We start from the raw sequence: 16,843 nt of genomic DNA, 5'->3' as shown, positions 1-16,843 counted from the left end.
ACTAATTATTTTTTTTTGTAAATTGGGGTCTTGCTGTGTTGCCCAGGCTGGTCTTGAACTCCTGGGCTCAAGTGATCCTCCTGCTTTAGTCTTCCAAAGTGCTGGGATTACAGGCATGAGCCACTGCACACAGCCCATAGTTTTAATTGTTAAGAGTTCTTCTGTTCTCTGAGTTTTCATAGCATTTGAAAATATGCCATTCTGTTCTTTCATGTATGTAGAATTTCCTCATTTTAAGGATAGTAATAATATAGGAATACCTCATTTAACTGTACTTTTCATATATTTTATTTTATTTTTTTACCAATTGAAGGTTTATGGCAATCTTTTTTTGAGCAAGCTTATTGGCACCATTTTTTCCAGCAGCATGTGCTCACTTTGTGTTTCTGTGTCACACTTTGGTAATTCTTCCAACATTTCAAATGTGTTATTATTATATCTGTTATGGTATCTGTGATCAGTGATCTTTGATATTACTACTGTAATTGTTTTGGGATGCCACAAACCATACCCACATACAATGGCAAACTTAATCGATTTCATGTATGTGTTCTGACTGCTCCATTAACCGGCCATTTCCCCATCTTTTTCTCTCTCTTTGGACCTCTCTATTCCCTGAGACACAATAATATTGAAATGAGGCCAGATAATAACCCTACAAAGGCATCTAAGCATTGAAGTCACACGTCTCTCATTTTAAGGCAAAAACTAGAAATGATTAAGCTTAGTGAGGAAGGCATGTTGAAAGCCAGGATAGTCTGATAGCTAGGCCTCTTGTGCGAAACAATAAGCCAAGTTGTGAATGCAAAGGAAAAGTTCTTGAAGGAAATTAAAAGTGCTGAATGACATGAATGACAAGACAGCAAAACAGCATTATTGCTGATATGGAGAAAGTTTGAGTGGTCTGGATAGAAGATCAAACTAGCTACAACATTTTCTTAAGCCTAATCTGGAGCAAGGCCCTACCTCTTTTCAGTTCTGTTAAGGCTGAGAGAGTTGAGGAAGCTACAGAAGAAAAGTCTGAAGCTAGCAGTTGGTTCATGAGGTTTAAGGAAAGAAGTAATCTCCATAACATAAAAGTGCATGGTGAAGCAGCACGTGCTGATGGAGAAGATGCAAGTTATCCGGAAGATCAAGCTCAGATATTCCATGAAGGTGGCTACATAAACAACAGATTTTCCATGTAGATGACGAACCTTCTCTTGGGAAGAAGATGCCATTTAGGACTTCCATAGCTAGGGAGGAGATGTCAATGTCTGCCTTCAAAGCTTCAAAGCACAGGCTGATTCTCTTGTTAATGCAGATGGTGACTTTCAGTTGAAACCAATGCTCATTTGATGTTCAGAAGATTTTAGGGTCCTTAAGAATGATGCTAAATCTTCTCTGCCTATGCTCTATAAATGGAACAATGGAGCCTGGATGATAGTATATCTATTTATAGCATGGTTTGCTGAATATCTTAAGCCCTCTGTGGAGACGTACTGCTCAGAAAAAGATTCCTTTGAAAATATTACTGCTGATTGACAATGCACCTGGTAATCCAAGAAGTCTGATATAGATGTATGTACAAGGAGATTAATATTTTCATTTCTGCTAACACAGCATCCATTCTGCAGCCATGGATCAAGGAATCATTTAGACTTTCATTTCTTGTTATTTAAGAAATACAGTTTGCGACACTATAATTGCCATAGTTATTCCTTTGATGGATCTGAGAATATTAAGTTGAAAACTTCCTGGAAAGGATTCACCATTCTAGATGCCATTAAGAACATTCATGATTTATGGGAAGAGCTCAAAATGTCAACGTTAGCAGGAGTTTGGAAGAAGCTGGTTCCAGTCCTCATGGATGACTTTGAGGGGTTTAAGACTTCATTGGAGGAAGTAACTGCAGATATCATGAAAATAGCAAGAAAACTAGAATTAGAATGGGAGCCTGAAGATGTGACTAACTGCTGCAATCTCATGATAAAACTTGAACAAGTAAGGAGTTGCTTCTTATAGATGAGCAAATAAACTGATTTCTTGAGATGGAATCTACTCCTAATAAAGAAATCATGAACAGTGTTAAAATGACCACAAACCACAGAGGATTTGGAATATTACACAAATTTAGTTGATAAAGCAGCAGCAGAATTTGAGAGGATTGACAACATTTTTGGAAGAAGTTCTCCTGTGGGTAAAATGCTGTCAAACAGCATCACATGCTACGAAGAAATCTTTCATAAAAGAAAGAGTCAAATGTGGCAAACTTCGTTATTGTCTTATTTTAGGAAATTTTCACAACCACCCCAACCTTCAGCAACCACCATCCTGATCAGTCAGGAGATATCAACATCAAAGCAAGCCCCTCCATCAGCAAAAATATGGCAACTTGCTGAAGGCTGAGATGATCATTAGCGTTTTTAGGAATAAAGTGTTTTTTTAAATTAAGGTATGTACATTGTTTTCTTAGATATAATGCTAACGTACACCTAATAGACTACAGAGTAATATAAACATAATTTTTATGTACACTGGGAAAAAAAAATTTGTGTGACTCATTTTATTGTGATATTTGCTTTATTGTGGTATTCTGGAAGCTAACCCACAATATCTCTCAGGCATGCCTGTACATTTTAAAAAAGTTTTTATTTCTGTATAGTCTCTGTTTTTTAAGCCTGTACGTTTTAAAAAGTTTTTATTTCTGTGGCTGGGCGTGGTGGCTCACGCCTGTAATCCCAGCATTTTGGGAGGCCGAGGCAGGCGGGTCACGAGGTCAGGAGATGGAGACCATTCTGGCTAACACGGTGAAACCCCATCTCTACTAAAAATTCAAAAAATTAGCTGGGCATGGTGGCGGGCACCTGTAGTCCAAGCTACTCAGGGGGCTGAGGCAGGAGAATGGCGTGAACCTGGGAGGCAGAGCTTGCAGTGAGCCGAGATCACACGACTGCGCTCTAGCCTAGGCGACAGAGTGAGACTCCGTCTCAAAAAAAAAAAAAAAAAAAAAGTTTTTATTTCTCTATAGTCTCTGTTTTTTAAGCTCCATCATTCATGTCGTTGACTGTCCTTGGGTATTTGACAGTAGCTGATACTTGGTTATCTGCACCAAAAAGCATATTGTGGTGTTTATCACTTGTCTCTTGTACAACTCTGTTGTCACCTTTCTCTGAGGGCTTGTGATCAAACTATGCAAAAAACAAGTTCTGAATGAATTGGTTAGTTACAACCAAAACGTCAGGCCACTGTTGTCTTCCCTGTCCAGCCTGGAAGTGGCATAGCCCATTTGGACTGGGGTTTTTAGGTTACATGACCCATGTACAAGGTGCAGCTGTTTCCTGCCTCTTTTAGAAGGGGCTGTAAGTGTGACAGTCTCTGAGCCCCGTGGATCTTCTGGACAGTATGCATTTACTGAAATTACGTCCAAAGTTGTTGGCAAGTGACAGTTTTGTGGTAGTGGTGTTTGGAACAACAGCAAATTTTACATTTTATTGTTGTGGCAAAATTTTTCTGTAAAGGACCAAGTAGTAAATATTTTAGGTTTTGTGGGCTACGTGAAAACCAGTCTTAGCTTAAAGGAGGCATTAAAAATATACTGAGGGCTGGATTTGGCCCATGGATAGAATAACAGTAAAAATCATAATAAATCTTTGTTCTATCCTGCTATTATAAAAATAGACTGTACAGTTTTGACATTTCAGGATCAATTGTTTAATAATCTTAGTCTATAATAATTGAAATTAATTATATGTTACTTTAAACAGCTGCATTCGAAGGAAAATTGCTCACTGCCATTTTTTGTTTTTATTTTATGTTATTATTTTATTTTTTTAGAGACAGAGTCTCACTTTGTCACCCAGGCTGGAGTGCAGTGGCATGATCATAGCTTGCCGCATCCTTGAACTCCTGGGCTCAAGTGATCCTCCTGCCTCAGCCTCCCAAATAGCTGGGACTACAGACTTGTGCCACTATACCTGGCTAATTTATTAATTCTTTGTAAAGGTGGGGTCTCACTGTATTGCCCAGGCTGGTGTTGAACTCCTGGCCTCAAGCAATCTTCTTGAATTATAAGCGTGAGCCACCACATCCAGCCATCATTGAGTTTATTAGCTCTTTAGTCTCATGAATGACACACACACCCAAATGATGGAAACCAGGAAATACATATATTAAGCCAGGTGCTGTTGCATGTGCCTGCAGTCACAGCTACTTGGGAAGCTGAGGCAGGAGGATTGCTTGAACCTAGGTGGTCAAGTTCAGCCTGGGGAATATAAGTGAGACCCTGTCTCTAAATTAAAAAGAAGAAAGAAAAATACAAAAAGAAAAAATATATATTAATTTATAATTTGGTTAGGGAGGGAACAGCCTACATTGTTTACTTATACTTTTGCTTTTATGCAAACATTAAAAAATAATACAAAATAAGGTGGCACATAATTAATATGATAGTCATGTAAATATAGAATAGTCTATTGAAGAATAAGCATTTGCCACAAAAGAATATTTTAAGAAGACATTTTATGATATATTATTGAGAAATATACATTACAACTTAGAAAGATAGTATAAGTTCATAGAAATATGGATAATTAAGTGTTCATGTGTAATATAGTTACAGGAAAATGTTTCCTAAATGTTCTTAGAAACTTTAGGAATTACATCCCAGGCATTGTAATTTAGTGATAAGTTTCTGTAGGATTTTGAATATTTATCTCAATGTTAGTCCAAAAATAGGAATCACAAATTCTGATGATATAATTTATAGAAATTAATATTACTTTATATGGAGATTATTTATGTGTTAATTTTCATTCATTTTTTGAAAAGTAACAACCAAGTCTATTACTATATGTATATTCAGAAATTTTTATCGTGGTTAGAAACTATGGAATTGTAGAAGGGGCTGTGTTTTATGGATTGAACTTAATGAAGAGCCATTTACAAGACATCTGAGATTATGGATTTGGATATATAATTGTTAGTTGACTTTGGGTTAGCATGAGTTTAAATAATTCTGGACTTTTTAAAAAAATAATATTCAAAAAGTACTAGTTTATTTAAGTTGATTGTGAATTTGGTTATTTTGGTGGTCAGTAAAATAACCCTGGGTTATTTGGATTATTCCTCTGTATTACTGCATTGGTAGTACACAATTAGTAGTAGTATTGTATAAGCCATGACAATGTGGCTCCCTTTTATTGTTTTAAACACGTTTATCTTACTTGAGATCTTCCTATTTAAAGTGAGAAAAGAAGTTTTTAAAATTTCTAAGGATAAAAGCTGGGGTGATAATTTTTAAAAAACTGACTATAATTTTGCATATTAATTTCAGGAAACGAAAGCCAGCATTGTAATAAATTCTGTTCATGAAGATAATTTAGGCTTTCAAATATAGAGGCAAAGTTCTAACTAATAACCTTTAATAAAAAATATTCATGGTAGCACATTAAAACATTTGTTTTAGGATATATTATTTAAAATGACTTTTAACTTTTCTCACCTCACTGAGGAAAGAGGAAAATGGAAGTTGAAAGTACATTATCCTGTAAAAACAGCTAAGCATTCAATTGTTTGTCTGTTTTCCACAGATGGGCGGAAACCATTTCCAATTAACCATGGTGAAACTAGTGATGAAACTTTATTAGAGGTAACAGTAAAACTTGTTGGCCCATCTTAAGTGCTATTAATATTTTGTCATCTTTAAAACATCTCTAAAGGTCACTTGTATAACATTTTCTTTGTACTTGGATACTTCTTTATCCTTGTTCTCTCTAGAAAATCCAAAAAGAAAATTTATATTAGTGTTAAAAATCTGCAAGAAATAAAGAGGTTTTCAGAGCTCTATGAACAAATGTAAAATTTGAAAAGGCAAGAATAGTATTGAAAGACTTACTCATTATATCCCAGATTTCATCAAATCCAGGATACCATTAATTGTATCTTGATCCTGATTATAGAGATTTTAAAACATGAATAAATTGTGTGGTTTAGAATCAATGAAATGTGATTTTTAGGTGAAAAGTTTCTTAATAGCATTTTAAGAACATTTATGGCCAGGTGCAGTGGCTCACGGCTGTAATCCCAGCACTTTGGGAGGCCGAGGTGGGTGGATCACCTGAGGTCAGGAGTTCGATACCAGTCTGACCAATATGGTGAAACCCCGTCTCTACTAAAAATACAGAAATTAGCTGGCATGGTGGTGTGCGACTGTAGTCCCAACTACTAGGGAGGCTGAGACAGGAGAATTGCTTGAACCCAGGAGGCAGAGGTTGCAGTGAGCCGAGATTGCACCACTGCACTCCAGCCTGGGTGACAGAGCAAGACTCTGTCTCAAAAAAAAAAAAAAGAGAACACTTACTATATCTTATATTTTTGTACAAAGCAAATTAGGACACCCAGCTGTTCACTCTTTTGGTGTTCTTTATTTCTCATTTGGAAAAGGAAGTTTGCAGTGTAAAATTAGTATGAATTAGAAAAATATGAAATGTTTATCATTTATAAGTAAAACACTTATACAGTGAAAAATCATACTTTTTTTTTCCTCCATAGGATGCCATAGAAGTTTGCAAGAAGTTTATGGAGCGTGACCCTGATGAACTAAGATTTAATGCGATTGCTCTTTCTGCAGCATAGCTTGTCAATAATAGAAACACCAAATACTGTATGATTTGCAACTAAATTTTCTCTGTCGTACACTAACTCAAACATTTTGATATTTTCCTTAACTTGATGATTAAACTTTATGTGAGTTAAACTTTGCCTTAACCTGTGTTTTATGTTATATTTGCTCCAAGTTAAAGGCGCATTGCTTTCCTTCTCTTTTTCTTGTGAAGGATTTATCTGGTTTGAAATCTAGCAATAGCTTTCTTATTCTCTTTATATTTTACAGGAAAGTTTGTATTGGGATACCAGGCACAATTTCCATTTGCATAACATGAATATATATTATCTATGTTAACATGTTTATTTAGAAAACATTTGTTAAGCATCTACTTGTAATGAGATGGATGTCGTTCTGGGTTCAGAAGTTAAAGCATTGAACGCTGCTGATAAATGTAGTAGTCATGGAGCTTATGTTATTGTGAGAACAGATAAATAACAAATACGTCAAGATAAATACCGATGATAGATGCTGTGTGGAGAATTAAAGTAGGATTTGTGTTAGGGAGTGACCGAGCAGCTCCTTTAGATTTTGTTGTCAGGGAGGCTTCCATGAAGAGGTGACTTTGAAGTTGAGATCTGAATGACTAAAAGTAGCCTGTCATAAAGGTCGTGGGGAAGAACAGAAAAATTAATGTGGAGTCCCTTAAAGTAGGAACATCTTGCTGTATTGTAGGACCAGGAAGGAGGTTCAAGAGGCCTGAGCATAGAAAATAACAGGGAAAGTAGCAAGAGATGAGGTCAGAAAAGTAGGGGCTTTTTGATACAGGAAAAGGCATTTGGATTCATTGCAAATGTGATGGTAAGCCATTGGAGAATTTTAAGCAGGACAGGGACCTGCTTTGATTTATAATTTTAAAAGGTCACTCTGACAACTCTATGGGTAATATATTAAGGAAGGAAGCAAGAATAGAGGTAGAAACACTTGTGAGGTACCCACTGTAGTTGTTCAGTGGGATGATGATGGCTGGGCCTTAAAAGTGGTAGATTAGATACAGGCCAGGTGCAGTGGCTCACGCCTGTAATCCTAACATGTTGAAGCATGCAGCCAGGAATTCGAGACCAACCTGGGTAACAAAGTGAGATCCCATCTCTACCAAAAAAAAAAAAAAAAAATTGGAAAAAATTAGCCAGACACAGTGGCATGTGCCAGTAGTCCTAGCTACTCAAGAGGCTGAGGCGGGAAAGATTGCTTGAGCCCAGGAGTTCGAGGCTGCAGTGAGCCATGATTTTACCACTGCACACTAGACTGGGTGATGGAGGGAGACCCTGTCTCAGAAATAATAAATAAATTTAGATGGTGGTACATGAGTGAATTTGGTTGTGCTTTGAAGAAGGAAATGCTTCAGTTGAGTCTTTAAGGATAGGTGGAAAGGCAGTGGAAAAGTGAAAGGACATTTATAGAGTTGGGCCAAAACACAGTTGGTGTGATGACAGTGTTCTATATCTTTTTGGGAGAGGAGTAGCTATTACTCGGGTATATACATTTATAAAAACTCCTTGAATTGTACATAAAAAATCTGTACTTTGCTGTATATGCATTTTACCTAAAGTAGGGGGAGGTAGTAGTGGTTACTTGGCATATGCATTTATCGTAACTCTGAATTGTACATTTAAAATCTGTACTTCACATACATTTTATCTTTAAAAAAAAAAAAAAAACCAGGGTTGGGTTGAAATGAGTATAGTAGTTAAGAGAAAAACCAGATTGGTCCAGAATGAAGTTTTTGACCAGTAATTGAATATAGATGTTTACACAATTCACTGAGCTAAGAGTAGTAAGGCGTGGCTTTCAGAATGAATTAGGTCTTTGTTACTCAAGTGTGGTTGCATCAGTACTACCTGGGAGCTTCTTAGAAAGGGGACATTTCAGTCCCTACCCCCAAAACCTTTTAACAAAATCCCTGCTTATTCATAAGCAATACATTAAGTCTGGGAAGCACTAGATTAGATTAGTTAAGCATTTTTAACAAGATCCCTTCTTATTCATAAGCAATAAATTAAGTTTGGGAAACACTAGATTAGAAAAAATAGACTATAACGAGGAAAATAACTTCGGAAGATATTTAAGCTTACCATTATTCTATGGTGAAAAGGGCATGGGTGAAATGTTGGCAATAGGGATGAAAAAATAATCTGAAACAATTTGATAGACTATCTATGCAGATGATGCTTACCATACCAATAATAATGACCCATGTATTCTATTCTTGTTATGTTATCTTTTGTGTGTTATCTTAAATATTTTAAACATTCCTAAGCAGTTTTCTGCCTGTTGCCTTGCTGGATTTCTCTCAATTATATGATTTCTTAAAAGATCCTAAATCAATGACACATTACCTAGAATTTACATAGTTTCTCAAAGTATGCTATGAGGAACACTACCTTTGCAGAACTCTTAATGGGTAAGAAAGATTATAAAGTCAAGTATCTTGAAAATACTGGGTTGAACAGTCTCTTTTGAAAGTTGCAGGTATATTTGGAGGGGGGCAATTATAGAATGCCTCAGTTCTTTCAAAAAATATTCCATGTATTATGAACAACATTTTCTATACATTTTAGGGAGCGGCACTTAGAGCTAGCATTCTTTGGCAAACAGTTTAAGGTGGTAGTCCCTTGTGGAACAGACAGCTTGAAAACTTTTCTTACTGCTCTCTTAAGTTTACATGTAAACTTTAATTCTCAACTCTATTCCCTACAATACTTTGTTTAGTAACATTCATAAAACTTGGCACTTGTAGAAAATATTAATAGTTTACTTTGTGTGAAAACTCATGGAGATACTATGGTTGATAAGTTGGTTATTTCTGTATACTTCTGTTAATGACCATGATCGCGGGGAAAGTAGAACTAAAATGAGAACTAGAACGAAATATTTTTGCTTGGTGGACTTTTGGGAACATTTTTCACTGGGTATAATGGTTTGCTTTAAATTACTGAAACACACGAGCTTTTCTGAGCCCCCAAATGCTTATCCCGAATATTTTCGATGTTCATTTGTGAGTAAAGCAGAAGTTACCTGTATTCTATGGCAAACCGAAGTTTAAGCTATCTTAAATGAAAACTATCTTTGATTCCTTATAAAAAAATACTTGAATGAATCTGATTTAAATTTATTTTATTCTATCTTTGATTTATGTGCAAGCCTTATTTGGTAAGCTTTATCACTGGGCTGTGTATAACATACAAACTGCTTATTTAATGAAAATAATAGAGCTTAAAAGATATTTTTAGACATTAATGTTTGTCTACTAATGTATCTTTCAAAAGAAGCATTTCTAGGCTTATGATTCCTCTAATGGTGCTGTTAAGAATTGCAAAGAGGCATATTTCCATCACTTTTTAAGAACTTTCCTATTCATAGAAATTTATTTCTTTTAGGTAAATCTTATGTAGGTATATGTGTATACTCATATACATGTATTTACATGTATATGTATGTGTGCATGTATATATATGTACACACATTCACACATATGTATACCTTGAAAAGGCAAATAACCTTGGTTTAAATCCTCTTGTCTTATTTAAATCCATGACTGAAGTTAAGTAAAACCACTTTGAAAAGTGTATAATCAGCTGGGCATGGTGACTCATGCCTGTAGTCCCAGCACGCCTGTAGTCCCAGCACTTTGGGAGGCAGAGGTGGGGCTGATTGCTTGAGCCCAGGAGTTCAAGATCAGTCTGGGCAACATGGCAAGACCTCATCTCTACTGAAAATACAAAAATTAGCTGGATGTGGTGGTGTACACCTTTGGTCCCAGCTACTCGGGAGGTTGAGGTGGAAGGATTGAGCCTAGGAGGTGGAGTCTGCAGTGAGCCAAGATCACACCGCTGCACTGCAGCCCCAGTGACAGTGAGACCCTGTCTCAAAAAACAAAAACAAAACAGCAAAAAAAAAAAAAAAACTGTAATCATTATATCAGGTTTTTAGAACTAATTTGGAGGTATTTATATATGCATACATAAAGTTTAATAGTTAATGTCACCTGATTCCCTGGTAAGATCTTAAAATGAGCTTCCTTGTGTTCTCAACAACATTGCTACTAAAAAACAAGTGTGGAATATACTCTGCAGATAGCAAATGTTTTGTCATTTCCTTTGCTGCTGTTGATTTTCAAAATTTTGCCTCCTTAAAGTACATAAACTATTGCATTGTAGAAGATTCCAGTGAAGGGCATTAATTTTCTTGTGTCACTGGTGCCAGTTGATCAGACCAACCTAACATGCCTCAGTTTCATGCGTATTCTCACTTGTTTTCCTTCTGAATAAAAGTTACTCTAAATCTTTCTCTTGACTTCTTTGTTTAGGATAGTGGTTCTGAAGCTATCTGTTGCTTCTACCAGCTTGATAGATGAGGGTCCTCAGTATGACCTTTTTCCACAGGCTACAACTAGATATTATATAGGAGGTTATAAAGACAAAGGCTGGATATTAGGAGCAATTCCTTATTGCCTAATTGATAAGGAAAGCCCTGGTTTAGGCACACTAAATGTATATGACTTATACTGAAAACTACTTTGCAAAATTAATTTAAAATTGCTTAGAAATATATAATGTAGCTCTTATAATCTACAAGGTAGATATGAGTATAACTTGAATTATTTAAAATAAGAATCAGCTAAGTGATATGAATGGCACAATTATTCGGTTCAGAACTGTAATCTTTATCAATATGTAAACATAGTTGATATTCAGATAAATAAGTTATGTTTAATAGTGTGTCCTTTAACAGCTAAAGGATCTCTGTGTCCTGCACATGTTTTATGACTACAAGATGAAAACAAATTGCTTGAGGTTTTATTTGTATGTTAAACATGAAAAACTTGAAGCACATGCAAAGTTTGTAAATTAGACTGTTCTTTAAAAATGTAGTAAAACCTGTCTGATGAAAAGTTGCGTTGCTTACTGAGAGTTCACCTGTGGGAGAAGATGACAAAAAAAAATTGCATCTGAATTTTCCTGTGTGACTAAGCCAAGAAAGTACTTTTCAGGAGGGGTATTTTCTTTACTCTCCCTGAATACTAAGTATTTGAAACCAGAACCTTCTTCCACCACTACAGAAATAATATACATTTGATCCCAGTGTGCAGGCAGTGTATGACAGGGAATGTTACTCTGTGCATATATTTCACCATCAAGACCAAAATACGATATTTCATAGTCAGGGTATAACTTAAAAGATGTATTCTGAAGAGTTCATTTTAAAGCAAAATGCAAATACCTTAAATATTTTTTATATTAATATGATAGAGACATTTGTTCTTGTAACCACATTCTGGTACTATAATCAGGTACATTGAAGTATTCAAGATAAAAGCACAAAAGTACTGATTTTAAGAACTTTAGAAAACATGGCTTATGGGCAATATAAACTTGAAGAATGTTTAAAGCAAACTATTCATGGTTTTAGTTTTTACCTTGTTTTCCCCATTTTGGAAGACTAAAGCATGTACATCAGTTGTTACAAGTATTCCAGTGAAGGCTTTTAGTTTTTGAAGGACTAGTAGCCATCTCCGGTTTTTTTTTTTTCTTTTTAAACGGTGCATGAAATGTCAAGTGAAAGTGACTTCTTCTTTTTTTTTTTTTTAAATCTTTAACTTTTTGTTTTTATGGGTACATAATAGGTGTATATATTTATGGTGTACATGAGATATTTTGATACAGGCATCCAACTTGTAATAATCACATCAGGGTAAATGGGGTATTTGTTACCTGAAGCATTTATCCTTTGTGTTACAACAGTCCATATATACTCTTTTAGTTATTTTTCAATGCACAATTAAATGATTGACTATATCACACAGTTGTGGTATCAAATACTAGACTTATTCATACTTTTGAACTTTTTGTGCCCATTAACCATCCCCTACTCCCTACCTTCAGGTAGCCACCATTCTATTCTCTATGTCCGTAAGTATAATTGTTTTTAATTAATTTTTTAGCTCCCACAAATAAGTGGGAACGTATGAATTTTGTCTTTGTGTCTGGCTTATTTCACTTGACAGAATGACTGCCAGTTCTATCCATATTGTTGCAAATGGCAGGCTCTCATTCTTTTTATGGCTGAATAGCACTCGTTTGTGTATATGTACCATGTTTTCTTTATCCATTCATCTCTTGATGGACACTTAGGTTGCTTTGAAATCTTGGCTGTTATGGATAGTGCTGTGCTAAACAGGGGAGAACAGATAATCTCTTCAATATACTGATTTTCTTTCTTTTGCGTGTACTTAGCAGTGGGATTGATAAATTATAGGGTAGTTCTATTTTTAGTTTTTTGATGAATCTCCAAACTGTTCTCCATAGTGTTTGTACTAATTTACTTTCCCACCAACAGTGTGTGAGGGTCCCTTTTCTCTACATCCTCATTTTTATTGCCTATCTTTTGGATAAAAGCCATTTTAGCTGGGGTGAGATAATATCGTAGTTTTGATCTGCATTTCTCTATCAGTGATGTTGAACACTTCATATTTGCCATTTTTGTGTCTTCTTTTGAGAAATCTCTGTTTAGATCTTCTGCCCAATTTAAAATCGATTGTTAAAGATTTTTTCCTACTGTTTGAACTCTTTATATATTCTGGTTATTAATCCCTTGTCAGATGGCCAGTTTGCAGATATTTCCCCATTCTGTGTGTTGTCTCTTCACTTTGTTGATGGTTACTTTGCTGTGCAGAAGTTTTTTAACTTGATGTGATTCCATTTGATCATTTTTGCGTTGGTTGCCTATGGTTGTGAGGTATTACTCAATAAATCTTTGCCCTGTCTAATGTCCTGGAGTTTCCCCATTGTTTTCTTGTAGTAGTTTCATAGATTAGGGTTTTAGATTTGTCTCTCTCTTTTTTTTTTTTTTTTTTTTTTCTGTTTTTTGAGACAGAGTCTTACTCTGTCGTCCAGGCTGTAGTGCAATGGTGCTGTCTTGGCTCACTGAAACCTCTGCCTCCCAGGTTCAAGCAGTCCTCCCACCTCAGCCTCCTGAGTAGCTGGGATTACAGGTCCACACCACCACACCTGGCTAATTTTTGTATGTTTAGTAGTGACAGGTTTTTTGCCATGTTGGCCAGGCTGGTCTTGAACTCCTGGCCTCAAGTGATCTGCCCTCTGTGGCCTCCCAGAGTGCTGGGATTACAGATGGGAGCCACCACACTCAACCAGATTTAAGTCTTTAATTCATTTTGTTTGAATTTTCTATATGCTGAGAGATAGGGTCTAGTTTCATTCTTTTGCTTTGGATATCCAGTTTTCCCAGCACCATGTATTTAAGATACTGTCCTTTCCTCAATGTATGTTCTTGGCACCTTTGTCAAAAATGAGTTCACTGAAAACGTGCGGATTTGTTTCTAGGTTCTCTATTCTGTTCCATTGGTCTATGTATCTGTTTTTATGACAGTACTCTGCTATTTTGATTTTATAGCTCTGTGGTATAATTTGAAGTCAGGTAATGTGATTCCTCCAGTTTTGTTCTTTTTGCTCAGGATAGCTATTCTGGGTCCTTTGTGGTTCCATATACATTGTAGGATTTTTTTTTTTTCTATTTCTGTGAAGAATGTAATTGCTCTCTTGATAGAGATTGCATTGAATCTACAGACTGCTTTGGGTAGTATGAACATTTTAACAATATTGATTCATCCAATCCATGAACATGGAATATTTTTCCATAGTTTGGTGTCCTCTTCAATTCCTTTCATCAGTGTTTTATAGTTTTCATTGCAGAGAGCTTTATGTGCCTAAGTTAATTCCTAAGTATTTAATTTTATTGTTCACTGTTGGCGTATAGAAATGCTACTGATTTTTGTATGTTGATTTTATATCCTGTGACTTTACTGAATTTATCAGTTCTAATAGTATTTTTGTGTAGTCTTTAGATTTTTCCAAATATAAGATTGTCTCATCTGCAAATAAGGAAAATTTGATTTCTTCCTTTCCAATTTGGATGCCATTTATATCTTGCCTGATTGCTGTAGCTAGGACTTTCAGTACTATATCGAATAACAGTGGTGAAAGTGGACATCCGTGTCATGTTCCAGTTCTTAGAGGAAAGGCTTTCAGTTTTTCTCCATCCAGTATGATACTAGCTGTTGATCTGTTGTATATGGTTTTTATTATGTTGAGGTGCATTCCTTCTATACCCAGTTAAAATTTTTTTTAACATGAAAGGATGTTGAATTTTATCAAATGCTTTTATAGCATCAATTGAAATAATCATATGTTTTCTTCTTCATTCTTTTGATATGATGTATCACATTGATTGATTTCTATATGTGGAACCATCCTTGCATCTTTGGGATAAATCCCACCTGGTGACGATGAAAGAACTTTTTAATGTGTTGTCAAATGTGATTTGCTAGTATTTTGTTCAAGATTTTTACATGAATGTTCATTAGGGATATTGGCCTGTAGCCTGCCTTTCTCTCTCTCTTTCATTCTTTCTTTCTTGTTTTGGTATCAGGGTACTACTGGCCTGGTAGAACGAGTTTGGAAGTATTCCTGCCTCCTCTTATTTTTGGAATAGTTTGAATAGGATTAATACTAGTTTTTCTCTAAATGTTTGGGAAAATTCAGCAATGAAGCCACCAGGTACTAGGCATTTCTTTGGTGGGAGACATTTCATTACAGCTTTAATCTCATTACAGCTTTAATCTCATTACTTGTTATTGGTCTGTCTGGGTTTTAGATTACTTCATGGTTCAATCTTAGTAGGTTGTATGTGTCTAGGAATTTATCAATTTCTTCTATGTTTTCCAATTTATTGGCATATAGTTGCTGATAGTAATCTCTAATGGTCCTTTGAATTTCTGGGGTATTGGTTGTAATATCTCTTTTTTCATATCTGGCTTTATTTGAGTCTTCTCTTTTTTTTAAGCAAGTTTGGCTACAGGTTGGTCAATTTTATCTTTTCAAAAAACCAATTTTGTGTATCACTGATCTGTTTTTATTTGTTCAGATCCATTTATTTCTGCTCCAATCTTTATTATTTCTTCTAATTTTGGGTTCAGTTTGCCCTTGCCTTTCTAGTTCTTTAAGAATAGTTGTTAGATTGTTTATTTGAAGTTCTTCTGCTTTTCTGATGTAGGCACTTAGAGCTATAAGCTTTCATCTTAGTACTGCTTTTGTTGTATCCCATAGGTTTTGGTATGTTGTGTTTCCATTATCATTGGTTTCAGTTTTTCAATTTCCTTCTTAATTTCTTCATTCACCCACTAGTCATTCAAGAACACACTGTTTGATTTCCATGTATTTGTATAATTTCAAAAATTCCTCTTGTTATTAATTTCTAGTTTCATTTTATGGTGGTCAGAGAAGATACTTGATACTATTTCATTTTTTAAAAATGTTTTAAGACATACGGTCTATCCTTGAGAATGATCTGTGTGCTAAGGAGAAGAATGTGTATACTATAGCTGTTGGATGAAATGTTCTGTAAATGTCTATTAAGTTCATTTGGTCCATAGTGCAGATTAAGTCTGATGTTTCTTTATTGATTTTCTGTCTGAATGATCTGTTCAGTGCTACACGATGGGTATTGTGGTCTCCAGCTATTAATGTGTTAGGGTCTAAATATTGGCTTTGTAAATCAGGGTGCTCCAGTGTTGCATGCATAAATATTTGCAATTGTTATATCCTCTTGCTAAATTGATGCCTTTACTGTTAAATAATGACCTTCCTTGTCTCTTTTTATAGTTTTTGTCTTGAAAGCTATTTTGTCTGATGTAAGTATAGGTACTCCTGATCTTTCTTGGTTTCCATTTGCCTGGACTATCTTTTCCTATCCCTTTATATTTAGTCTATGTGTATCTTTATAAGTGTAGTGTGTTTCTTGTAGGTAACAGGTTGTTGGGTCTTGTTTTTTATCCATTCACCAACTCTATGTCTTTCAACTGGAGAGTGTAGTCCATTTACACTCAATATTGTTATTGATAAGTAAAGACTTGAGCCTCCCATTGTATTATTTTCTGGTTGTTTTCTGGTTGTTTTGTGGTCTTCTCTTCCTTCTTTCCTTCCTTACTGTCTTCTTTTTAGTGAAAACTATTTTCTCTGGTGGTATGTTTTAGTTTCTCACTTTTTATGTTTTTGTGTATCCATTGTATGTTTTTTGGTTTGAGATTACCATGATGCTTGCAAATACTATCTTATAACCCATTATTTTAAACAGATAACAACTTAACATTCATTGCATAAACAAACTAGGAAATAAACAAAG

General features: G+C 35.3%; 1 protein-coding gene and 1 long non-coding RNA gene across 4 annotated transcripts in view; one reads left to right on the top strand and one right to left on the bottom strand.

Annotated features, from left to right (window-relative positions):
* The window catches only part of UCHL3 (ubiquitin C-terminal hydrolase L3), a 58,353-nt gene extending 51,612 nt beyond the window's left edge, over positions 1 to 6,741 (top strand). For all 3 annotated transcript variants that reach the window (XM_023186188.1, XM_023186199.1, XM_023186208.1), the window contains 2 exons: positions 5,571 to 5,629; positions 6,532 to 6,741. In XM_023186188.1, coding sequence (XP_023041956.1) covers positions 5,571 to 5,629; positions 6,532 to 6,615 — 143 coding nt within the window. In that variant the 3' untranslated portion in view covers positions 6,616 to 6,741. The remainder of the gene's footprint in view (positions 1 to 5,570; positions 5,630 to 6,531) is intronic.
* The window catches only part of LOC111522281, a 32,337-nt gene continuing 21,095 nt past the window's right edge, over positions 5,602 to 16,843 (bottom strand). Inside the window, exon 3 of the long non-coding RNA XR_002725220.1 lies at positions 5,602 to 5,753. This is a non-coding gene — a long non-coding RNA (uncharacterized LOC111522281). The remainder of the gene's footprint in view (positions 5,754 to 16,843) is intronic.

The sequence above is a fragment of the Piliocolobus tephrosceles genome, chromosome X (genome assembly GCF_002776525.5).
Source record: "Piliocolobus tephrosceles isolate RC106 chromosome X, ASM277652v3, whole genome shotgun sequence".
Classification (NCBI taxonomy): Eukaryota; Metazoa; Chordata; class Mammalia; order Primates; family Cercopithecidae; genus Piliocolobus; species Piliocolobus tephrosceles.
Note: the sequence above shows the minus strand (reverse complement) of the source record. Positions and strands in the feature narration are given on the sequence as shown.